Here is a 12,360-nt window from a genome sequence, read left to right as displayed (position 1 = left end):
CACTAGTGGTCTATTTCTTAAACACAGAGGAGGGCAGGACAAGGGCTCAGGTTAAGCAGACCGGTGACTTGTAGTCCACTTACAAGGAATCCATAATCTAATGAATCTCCAGTATTTCTGGTCAATCAGCTCCATTCCTAGTAATCAGGATTCAGACTATTGCATAAGGCCTGATGTTGCTTTCTCTGTGGATACCTGGCAGGAGTGCTTCAGCTGGGGTGACATGCCGATACCTGAACTCTGGCGAGAGAAGATGCAGTGCTCTACAGCTCAGTTGTAAGCTAATGAGCCTTGCTGTGCTCTATTAGTTTCATTTGTTCCCTCTAAGCAGGCTCACTTTGACTGCAAGAGTGAGCATGTGCAGTCGACATCTCCAGCTCCGCTCCCCCCTTCTCTACGGTGATCACTTTATATTCCTGTCCACGTCTCACCCCGTCTTTCTGCACGTTCTCTTTCCCTCTCTTTCTCTCGCTCTGTGTGTGAATGCTGTGTCAGTCTGCGAGCCTGTGTGTGCTATTTCAGGCGTAGTCTCCGGGAGCTGTTAAAGCGCTGCTACTCTGGAAATAACTCTGCTGATCCCCACTGGGAGGATAAGACGGCAGAGGAGGGGTCCGCACACACCTCTGCAGAGACTGCCAGTCTGTCCGTGAACATGTGTGCTTGTGTGTGTGCCAGTCACTCCGCAGCTGTAAGTTTGCATTAATGAGAAGTGGCAGACGCCCCTCGGGGTCAAGGGTCATTTCAGGCTGTCATTCTCACAGCCAAGAAGATGATGTCACGGGTTGACCTCAAAGCAACAGAATCGTTTCACAAGTATTTTAATTATAGGAGGAGGTGTTTTGATGCAGTTACTGCTGTTTTCATTGTTTTCGATTTCTCTGTGAGAACCAGATCATGTTACTTAAAGAAATTGTTCCTATTAAATAAGAGGAAACTGAATCACTAATTTTTCCATACTCTGGAACTCAATGGGGACCAGCAAATGTAAGGTTAGCCACATTATTCAAAATATCTTATTTCATGCTGAGCAGAAGATAGAAACTTCTAGATGTTTGGAACAAATTAAGGTGAATGATGGCAGAATTTTCATTTTGGGTGAATTATCCCTTTAAGTTATTCCAGACATCTATGCAAGTTACACTATGATTCAAATGTTTGGATTAGTAAGATTTTTATTAATTTGAAAGAAGTGACGTGTCTTACAGTACAGTATGCTCACCAAGACTGAAAAGTACATGAGCATAAATATTCTTATTCAAAGCAAAAACAATACATATATATATATATATATATATATATATACATATATAACTAAGCTCAACATTTCTGCATCAGACTCCAGATTTCAAATGGAAGTTCATTGCTGTCATCAGTGTTTTGTTGTTGTAAGTTAGTTCGTTTTTACAAACTAAGGGGTGTGCTAATTGTTTACATATTGATAAAATATTTTGGTTACACTTTGTGGACCAATTCTCAATATTAACCATTTACTACAACTTTTGCATCAATAAACGTATAATTTGTTGCTTATCAATAGTTAGTAAGGTGTTAAGGTTAGGTATGGTGTAGGATGAAGGGATCTAAATATATAGTTATTCAGAATAAGGCATTAATATGTGATTTATAAGTGCTAATAAACGGATAAATGCTAGTAATATGCATCTTAATAAGGAACTCGTTAATAGTGAGAATCGGTCCCTAAACTAAAATGTTACCAATATGTGGATGACAATAGATCTTAATTTGCATTTAATCTGGATTATTTTATATCGTTTTGTGTGTGTGTGTGTGTGTGTGTGTGTATTTGTGTGCTAAGGGCTAATGATATTCTTTATTTAGAACAAATTAGAAATTCAGACAGTCCTTACTAAAATAGTGTAGAAGATTTTTCTGGCACCTGTCACTGTCAGAGACACACATTACCAACCAGCTAGACTCCATGTTGCACACACACACACACACACACACACACATACACATGCTCCTTCCACTTTTTCTCTGTCAGTCTCCAAAGTGGACAATCATAAAAGCCATTATAACTCATAACACGGTAAGCCATCGTGAAAGCAACAAACAATTTACTGCTCTCTCTAAAACCCATCATTAAGTCAGCAAGTTGCCTTGGATACAAAACACAAACCGTTGTGCAGTGATGTGTGTCTGAAACTTGCCCTGTAATGTCAGAATCGAAAGCTGTAATATTGTGGCTTCACGAATGCAGCTGGGAATGAATGAGGAGTCCAACCTGAGGTCATCCTAAGAATGTCCATGAATCAAAATGTTTTACTTTATCTTGAGAAAATGGATGCTCTGTTTGTGAATGATTGATTGAGCATAACAGTTTCACTTTGAAAAGTGTTAAAAATTGACTTAGATTAGGGAGTGTTTCATCTGGCTATGATGCTGCAGATATATTTCTGTCACACTTGAAAAATCCCAAATTACATCTATTTAGTGAATCACTTTCTCAGCAATGATATTTAAAAGAGACTTTTGGCTTGAGTGTCCTGCTTCTCAGATTTTCATCTTCAGAGAAAGCGACTCAAGGAATCTCATTTAAGATTCTGCCATGGGACCACCACAATCTATTTTTGTGAGAACAGTAAAAAAAAGAACTAGCTAAAAACTGTCATTCAAAAGTTAGAAAATACATTTCTGAAAAACGTCTCTTATACTCACCAAAGCTTCATTTGTTTGATCAAACTATAACAACTGTAATATTGTAAAATATCATTGTAATTTCAAATAATGGCTGATTTGGTGCTTTCTTCTTATTACTGCTGAAAACAGTTGTGCTGCTTAATTTTTGTGGAAATTTTGTGGAAATACACACAGAGTGATTAAGTGCATAGAAGTGAAGTATAAAACCACACCACACTAAAAAGATGAGCGAAAACTTCACAGAGACTGTTTGTCTATACATCCCACTTTTGTTATTTGAGGGTGAGATGAGATGTCTCTCCATGAGGAGAGACTAGAAGTCTTGTAGGAGTCTCAAACAAAGTGAAGAGAAACCCATGCTGAAAGAGTGATATCCACTAAAGTGCAGGGGAGAAAGCAGCATGCTGGGAATCTCATTAAAATATTGATTAAGTCTGTGAAAGCTTGTTTGATGTCTGCATATACTGTAGGGGAAACCCGGGGTGTTCTGCGCTTCTGCTCTCTGTACAGATTGCAGCTTGGCTTTGTTTCTGAGGCTCTTTGCGTCATAGTATCTGAACTGAATCGGAACTGAAAAAAAGTCACATTTGAGTTGAATCAGATGACGCTACTCCTCTTAAATCTTTCCAGTATTTCATATGAATCATTTTTTTCCGTTTCCATCCAGATGGAGGCAGTTAGAAAGTGTGAGGAGCTGAGAGTGTCATTACACTTTCGTCATTGCTCACAACATGCACAGTTGAACTCTCAGTCACTCCAGTCCATGTAAATACTGCTTCTCTTATGTTAAGAAGATATGTTATAAAAAACATATGTTTCGAAAGTTTATAGGCCTGCAGACATATTTAGAAGGTTAATATGATATATAGAGGTTAAATAGCAGATATATAGTTTAAGCAAATTTCACCAAATAATACTTGTTTTGACCTGTAGGTGGTGCTGTGTGTATACTACTCTGATGCCCTTTTTTTTTATAATGTGGATTAGGTGTTGTCTCAAGATGGGACAACCAACTTGAAATATAACTGCAGACAGTCCAGGATTGTAGTGGCAGTTTGTTCCTGTGGTCTGTGGTTACAAGATGTGCATGAGACAACATTAATGGGTATGACATTTTCTGAACTGGCATCCTGGCATTTTGTGCCCTGTCACTGAAGGTTACCCAAATGCCAGACACAAGCGAGGGGACTGGCTGCGACTATAACACAACTCTCTCTCTCTCTCTGCTGCTAATCACTGCCATCTCCACAGCCACCTGCTTGTCACATTTGTCTAAATTGACCTAATCTTCCAGAAACGGAAGACAGATTCAATGAAGCAAAAGATTTAATAACAGCTATGGAGATGGGAGTGCAGATAACATTTTGGATTTGTGTTGAAATATTAATGTGAAAGTCAGTTTATTCATTTTGGCAAAGATGGGATTGAATCTCCTTAGCTATATTATCAATCAAAATATATTTAAAACACTTACTAGAGAAGTATGCATATGTACTATTTTTGTGTTGTTTGTTATTTCTATAAATCAGAGATGCCCAGACCAGGGCCCAGAGGGAAGATGAGGAAAAGACACAGTAAAAAAAAAAAAAATAATTATAAATATATAATATATATATATATATATATATTTTTTTTATTATTGTGTCTTTTTTATATATATATATATATATATATATATATATATATATATATATATATATATATATATATATATATATTAAAATTAATTATTTTATTTTTGCATTAAAATATGAAAAAACACACAATTTATTTTTTGTGAATGTGCTTTAAAAAAAATTACAAATGTAAAAATCTCATGCTCACGTATTAATAAAGTAAATAAATGAAACCATAAGGTATAAAAGGTATACTCAAGTAAATATTTAATCATACTTGTGCCAAACTCATTAAGGTGTCTTGCCAAAACTCCATGATGTATCATGCTGTTTTGTCTCTATTTTGGCCATATTTTCATCAGAAATGGTGAAAAACTGTGGCCCTTTTATACTTACAGGTTGGAATGTATTAGGATAGACAGAGAAAAATTGATAGAGAGAGAAAGAAGGACAGAGAGGAAGTGAGAAAAAAGGGGGCTTGTTGAGAAGGGGGTATCATGTGATGCTAAACAAGCTGTTAAGTATCAGTCTTTGTCTGCCAACGAGCTCTCAGACAGATCTGGCATGTGTGACGGCAGGATTACACATAGACACGCTTGCCAAGAGGACACAGACCTCAAACACCTATTCATGCAGACCTATATAAAGTGTCTGAACTTGTGCCAGAGTCTAGAAAGCTCAGGAAATCTTCAGCATACCAAACTCTATCTTTATACGCATTTGTCCTGAGACACATTGGCCAAGATGAGCATAAGCCCCCTGACCTTATGTTTGCTGGCAACCAAAATCTGTAAATCCCAGTGCAAAAGAGATGCACCAGTGTGACTCCCGAGTAGTTTTTCAAAACTCAAAAAAAAAAGTCTTTTATTTGGAAGCGGATTGTGTTTGTTTCAAATTTCACTCAAGACTGTCTTGTACTGTAAGATCTCGTTTAGACGAATTATTCTCATTTCTGATTTCTTTGTTTTTGAATTGACATTCAGTGTGCGGTTGTGACCTGGCCCAAGGTGGTTTCTTCATGAAGAACGGGGAGTACCTGTGCACGCTGGACTACCAGAGGCTACATGGCACTCGCTGTAATGGCTGTGGAGATTTCGTTGAAGGAGAGGTGGTCACTGCTCTTGGGAAGACCTACCATCCCACATGTTTCGTCTGCACTGTTTGCAAGTAAGAGTTTACCAAAAGCAAGCCCATTTCATCCACATTAAAACATGTATGATTTATCTTTGTAATGTGAAGAAAAGGCTGAATTAGCCTCGGACTCGTTAACACAAGTCAATTAGCCATTTTCCTATTTAACCCTGTAAAGCCCGTTACAGTCACTTTTGATCAAATGAATGCAAAAGTATTACTTTCTCTTTTTTTTATTACTTAACCCAAACTTTTTAATGGTAGTGTAAATGCCTAAATGTCTTTGCATCCTTTTTTCTGCTGCCAGACGGCCATTTCCCGCTGGTGATCGAGTCACGTTTAATGGAAAAGACTGTCTCTGCCAGCGTTGCATCCGGCCAACTTCCCCAACTCCCAAAGACATCAGCGCCTCTAGTAGTGAGTCCACACTTGTGTTTGTGCTTATTGGTTAAGTTTTAGTGTCCTTTTCTGATTTCAGCTTGCCACAATCATTCCCTTTTATAGATGTGCTAGATCGTGTAGTTTATACATGTGTTGACAGGTCTTATACAGCTCAGGACTCAAGGTCATTGCTGTTAGTTGGAAACTCACTGTGTCTCAGTCCCATCATAAGCTATGTGCTTTAGCTTCCTCAGCATCTAAATCCATTGTTTGGAATATCAGGAACCATGATGGGATGCATTTTGGACAATCTGTCATTATTTACTCACCCTCAAGTTGTTCCAAACCTGTAGGAGTTTCTTTCTTCTGTTGAACGGGTATGAATGCGGGTAACCAGACAGTTGCTGGTCCCTACTGACTTCTGTATTGTGGAGGGGGGATACTATGGATGTTAGTGTTCAACAGAAGAAAGAAACAGGTTTTGAACAGATTTCAAACATATTCTTAAAAGCTTGAGTAGTGCACCCCAGCCTTTATTAGCAATGTTCTTCAAGCAGACATGCACAGACAATGAGAGAAGCTCATAGCCAATGAAAAGCTCCGAGCACTCCTGTGCCTGCTGGGCTTTCACTCATATTCTTTGGCCTTCTGCTTTCTGATACATTCTAGACTGATGGATGCTGAAAGGTCAGGGCTCCATATGTGTAGAATGTGCCTATTTCCTGAGGCTTGGGATTTCCTTGCTATAGTAAATGGCTCTAGTCATTAAACTCAAATTGTCATAGAGCAGGGAATCATTGTTATGTAACAACATCAGGTGATGGACAATTACAGGAGCAATTTAGCAATGAATAGCTGCTGTGTTGTGGAGGAGAGAATTAATGTAATTCTAAGCATTGCATCATGGGGTAGAGTTGATTGAAAAAACATTGTGTAGACCAAGTATTAGTGAAGTTTGACTTTTTTTGCTTGGGTAGCAAAAGGTGCAGGACACACACACACACACACACATTACTGATCCAAAATAAGATTTTATACTTATTCAAGAACTCTCTATTCATCAAGGAATTCTGAAAACATGTATCCACAAAAAATATTAAGCAGAATAACTGTTTTCAGTAATGATAATAATATGCTACTTGAGCACCAAACCATAATATTAGAACATTTCTGGAGGATCATATCACACTGAAGACTGGAGTAAAATAAACTCAAGTTCAGCATAAATTAATTTCATAATATTGCTGTTTTTACTACAATTTTGTTTCTAATAAATGCAGCTTTGGTGAACATAAGAGACTTCTTTCAAAAACTGCTACATAAGTATGCTACAAGTGTTTTTAAACATCACAGCATTATAATGTAGTTATGAAAAAACAGCATGAAAAATATTTTTTTTTTTTACCATGTTAATTTTAAATGAGTGTTACATAATATCAAAAGCTATCCTTATGGACATTTAAAAAAGGGAAAATGAGCAAGCACAATTAAATATTTGCTAATATGGTATCACTATTTTAGTCATAATAATGAATTTTCTTTTAATCTGCTTATGTGTACATGCACTTCCTCTTTCTGTCTCTCTTTCCTGTCTTCCTTTCACTCTTTCTCAATTATCTTTCTCCTCTTCTCCTATATATGCAAGCATCCATACGTACACACAAACAGGAACTTAAAGAACCATATACTGAATATCTCTTTGTGTTATGCTTGGCTGATTATTTGTCATTCAGGAGCCCCAGGAAATTATTTGAAGCTGATGAAAGTGTTTAGTCTAGATAAGTGCTTTTTTTTTAAAGCCCTTATTGTTTCAAGCCATGATAATGCAGCTTTGGCAAACCCCACAAAGCTTTTACAGCATGACACTTCTAAAAACCTGCACTGAGTTTGAGAGTTCAGATAATCCTCATGACAGGTGGATTGACAGAACACAGATCTCTCTGAACATTCCCTTCTTCTCTTTCTCGACACACGTTGCACACACATATATTCTCTGCGGGTCTCTAGCACACACACACACAGTGCAGGCAGAGATTGGGAAGGCTTAAATGATGCATTAAGAGCGCTAGATGCAGCATGGTGCATTATATACCCCCCTCACTGTCAATGGTTACCATTGTGCCTCAAGCAACATCAGCAGCATCTGGGACCACCCCGCCCCTCCGCATGCCATCCCTGCTTTTTAAAAAAGCTTTTGGGATTTCAGCCAAGGAACATAAATAGAAGATGACAACCATGAGCTATTTTTATCCCTTAGCCTTTTACACACCTTACACATGTATTAACTAAAATTCCTCGTGTTGATTTAGATAGAAGCTCCATCTTGTCGAGAGAAGACACTCAGCTTTTAGAAACAGTTCTGTAAGCTCTGATTCAGTTAGTGATGCAGTATAATGAAGATTCACTATTGATCGCTGCATGAATTTAATGGATACAATATGCGTTGCTTGAAATTACTTCCGAGAGCCTGAATAATCAGTGCTGTTTGTTGCAAAACAACAGGTCTCAGAGTTTGTTTAGTTGGCACTGACATCTAGTGGAGAGAATTGTTTGTGCACACCTATTTAACCCCCCCCCCCCCAAAAAAAAAAAAAAAATATATATATATATATATATATATATATATATATATATATATATTTATATATATATATATATATATATATATATATATATATATATATATATATATATATATATATATATATATATATTATGAGTTCAATTGCATTGTGTCCGCATTGCAATATGTCATCATTAGGCTATTGCTAATTAAACTATTTAAAATAGTTTTTGGTAATTGAAATAAAGTTGAACTATGAATATTGGATGAAAAACTTAAACTTAAAAAAAAACTGGAGAAATATGAAAAAAAGTTCAAGTACTGAAATTAATCAAACTAAAAGTGAAATAAAAATAAATTATTTAAATTTTATTTTAAAAAGAATAATAAAATGACAAAAGCATATAACATATTATCTAAAATTTATATGAATATTGCAAATATAAAAATAAAGTATATTTCAAAATTGTAATAAATTTTATAATAGTATCTAAATAATACTAAAATAACACTGCAGTGTATCATAGGAAAAGGGTTAAATTAAATATCTTGTGAATAGCAATTGCAAACTACATTTTTGGCTTTTAAAAAAAATGGCTGTTTAATATTTGTCATCCAACTTCCTGTTTCTCAATAATATGTCAAAATGTCATGTAAATGTCATTTTCTGGCTGCTGTTCAGTATGTGTGTGTGATGGTGTGCATCTGTGTGTGTTCTCTTGCAGACTGTGCAGGATGTGGCAGGGATATAAAGAACGGTCAGGCTCTTCTGGCCTTGGACGGCCAGTGGCATCTCGGCTGTTTCAAGTGCAAGGCCTGTGGGAAAGTGCTGAGCGGGGAGTACATCAGCAAGTGAGCTATGCCTTCATTATTTTTTATCTCTCACCATCATGCCTACCTCTCTCTCTCTCTCTCTCTAATTCCCCCTCTCTTATCTGTCCTCTTTTCTAATAGCATTCAATTTTTGCTCTTATGCTTGATTCATTGAGATGAAATAGAATACAGTAAAAACATAACTCTCTGTTCTCTCTCTTGCTGCTCTTTTTAAGGGATGGTTCTCCATACTGTGAGAAAGACTACCAGATTCATTTTGGCGTGCAGTGTGAGGCCTGTCATCGGTTTATCACAGGGAAAGTTCTGGAGGTGAGGAACCAGTATGCATAAATTGACTGCATGTCTCATCTGCTTCTAATAATATTGAACTGCATGCATAGGGAGCACATTAAGGTATAATAGCTGTGCTTATGATGCAAAGGTGCTTGCAAAATTTAGGCAGCATTATTATATAGCCTTCTAAAATATATAGGGGTTGCATGAACAATCTAATAATGCATTTGGGCAAGTTAATCTATTTAGAAGTTATTTAGTACCAATAAACCTTTGAGTTCAGATTGAAATCTCTGACTTTTATTTGCAACAGAACATCTTATCCTGACAAATTTGAGCACAGTCTGAAACGTTGTTTTTTTTCTGAGTCTATTTTCTCTGGAGAAAAATCTGAGAAGCAGGAGGCCTAATTTGCTCTCAATTTAGTCCCATTGCTTTCTAGAAGGCCCCTTTGAGATATCAATGATATGTTTCTTGCCTTACAGATATTAAGAATGGTCTCTTGTGGATTTTCAGTGTTCTGTGTTTTATAGTCATGTCAGTATGTGTCAGTGTTCCAGATTCTTACACTTCCGCTCCCACTAAACATCTGGATCCCCTAAGAGTGGAGTCGTTAGTCTGACCCATGTCCACACACACATCTCAACCTCCAACAACATGGCTGGTCTTACATCATTGCTCCATTCATCAAACATTTTAGAACTGGCCCACTGGGAACAGAGCAAAGCAGCCCCATTGGCTGGATTCCAAGGTCCCTCCTAGCTATTGTACACGGGACGGCCCCTTTGTGGCCAGGCCCCTCTGATAGGGTGGGAGAGCGGTGAGATAGAGAGGGGGGAATTTAGGAAAAAGGGAATTTAGGAAAATTCTCAAGAAAAGTCAAAGGGAGAACGTGGGGAACTGAAGGGGAATATAGGAGTTCTCTTGAACAAGAGATCCCAAGTGACAGAAGTGATTTTAACTGTAAAGTTGCAGGGCTGGGGTGCCACACAAGCAGCCTGCCGAAGGTAATGTTTCTAAACTGTTTCAGAGATGGTTTCTAATTTTTTTTTTTTTTTTTTAAGCACTTGACAAACATGTTTGCAGTTATGTCACAATGTGTGTTCTGGTCGGTTTTAGGACCAATTGTAATATAAGCATACAGGTGGTGTAAATAATTCAGAACTTATTCTTTGCTATTTGGGTTATCATGGTCTAACTTTGTCATCCTGATAAAACTGACCTGTCAGCAGCCTATTAGTTTCTGTTCTCATCAGTGCTCTAGCATACACAGTCTGTTTGCACTTGTACCCTCAAGTAGCTGTGTTTATGGGGATCTGTGCAGCCACAGATGGTGGAAAGGAAGTGCACTGGAATCTTATGCATGTGTGAGCACAGGAGATCAAAACCAGCTCTCTGGCTATAGAAATCCAAGCAGATATGTGTAGAATCTCAATGTAATGTTGAGAGCAACAGATGCCACTGGTCTGCAGATGGCATCGCACTCGTGCCAAGGAGGCCATTCAGATTTGATGAGGGGCCAAATAATTATTTATAAAAATTTGTTTGGTTAACTCTGTTATTTTAGGTTTGGTTATGACTAGAATGAAGATGTTGGTTTTCTGTGTACTAAGACGCTCACACATGATACTTTACTCAGTGTTGGCTTGATTACTCTTGGCTGTCAGTTTCATTATGTCAACCGTGGAAGTTATTTAACTACAATGAAGTTATCCTATCCAATAAGTGTTTAATGAGGCTATTTAGAAATGACAAGGTGGCCGCTCCAGCTGGCCCTGCATTATCTCTCTCTCTCTCTCTCACACACACACACACACACACACACACACGTGCGTATCCAGAGTATACCAGACACCCAGAGGAAAAGGTTGTTCAGAGGTTGTTCTTTTGAAGGTCATGACACCTTATGGGGTCTTTTTATTAAGACAAATAAAAATAGATGCAAATAAAAAAGGAAATAGTTAACAGATTAGGACTATGGAGCTATAAAATGAATATGGATGGCATAGCTCACATAACTTGTCTTCAGAAAAATTTTATGTGAAGAGTTCTGACTTTTGAGTGCAGACTTTCAAACTTTCAAAAGTTTGGTTTCAGTAAAAATAATAAAATAATAATAATAAATTAATACTTGTATTTTAATTCATCAGGTGGCAGTAAAGACATATAAGTTTCAAATAAATGCTGTTCTTTTAAACGTTTTATTCAGCAAAGACTCTTAAAATAAATATATCACATTTTCTTCAAAAAATGATAAGTAGCACAAATGTTTTAAACACTGATGATAATAAAAAATGTTTCACTATTACCACCAAATCAGCATATTCAAATGATTTCTGAAGGATCATGTGACACTGAAGACTGAGGAATGGCTGCTCAAACTCAACTTTGTTATTACAGGAATAAATGAAGTGGAATTAATTCATTACAGGAGTAAATATATTATATTAAATATAATACAAATAGAACATTTAAAATTGTAATAATATTTTGTAATTTTTCAGATTTTACCCGATTTTGATCAAGTTAATGCAGCATTGGTGAGAATGACTTCTTTCAAATATTTTATAATATGTATTAAATCTGAGCACAGTTTTTGTCGTTTTGATCTTGTCTTAACTTCTAGAGGCACACGAGATTATAAGTGTGTGGGAAATGATCATTCTATCAACATTAGCAATCTTATTGCTATCTAGGAACTCATTTTTCTTTTCTTTTAGGTGTATTATTCTCTTTATTTTTACACTGTTGGGTTTTGTTCACAAGGTTTGTTTTTTCTCTTTTTTTCTGTTCAGCAAACAGCAGCTTGTCAGATTCACTTGTCTGGCTCTTTCCTCACTGGGCAGGTTTGTGGAGTGGAGAGTTTTAGCTCAACTAGAAGAGAAGATATACACAACAATA

The 12,360-nt window shown here is 36.8% G+C and overlaps 1 protein-coding gene across 25 annotated transcripts in view; it reads left to right on the top strand.

Annotated features, from left to right (window-relative positions):
* The window catches only part of LOC113074310 (actin-binding LIM protein 1-like), a 61,370-nt gene that overhangs the window by 29,423 nt on the left and 19,587 nt on the right, over window positions 1–12,360 (top strand). For 23 of the 25 annotated variants that reach the window (XM_026247087.1, XM_026247100.1, XM_026247094.1 and 20 more), the window contains exons 3-6: window positions 5,261–5,444; window positions 5,716–5,825; window positions 9,078–9,204; window positions 9,402–9,495. In XM_026247087.1, the coding sequence (XP_026102872.1) occupies window positions 5,261–5,444; window positions 5,716–5,825; window positions 9,078–9,204; window positions 9,402–9,495 (515 nt within the window). Of the gene's footprint in view, window positions 1–5,260; window positions 5,445–5,715; window positions 5,826–9,077; window positions 9,205–9,401; window positions 9,496–10,241; window positions 10,467–12,360 lie in introns of those variants that run through there. The other 2 variants (XM_026247110.1, XM_026247111.1) reach the window with 2 other exon arrangements.

Source organism: Carassius auratus, unplaced genomic scaffold (assembly GCF_003368295.1).
Source record: "Carassius auratus strain Wakin unplaced genomic scaffold, ASM336829v1 scaf_tig00014308, whole genome shotgun sequence".
NCBI classification, from domain to species: Eukaryota; Metazoa; Chordata; class Actinopteri; order Cypriniformes; family Cyprinidae; genus Carassius; species Carassius auratus.
Note: the sequence above shows the minus strand (reverse complement) of the source record. Positions and strands in the feature narration are given on the sequence as shown.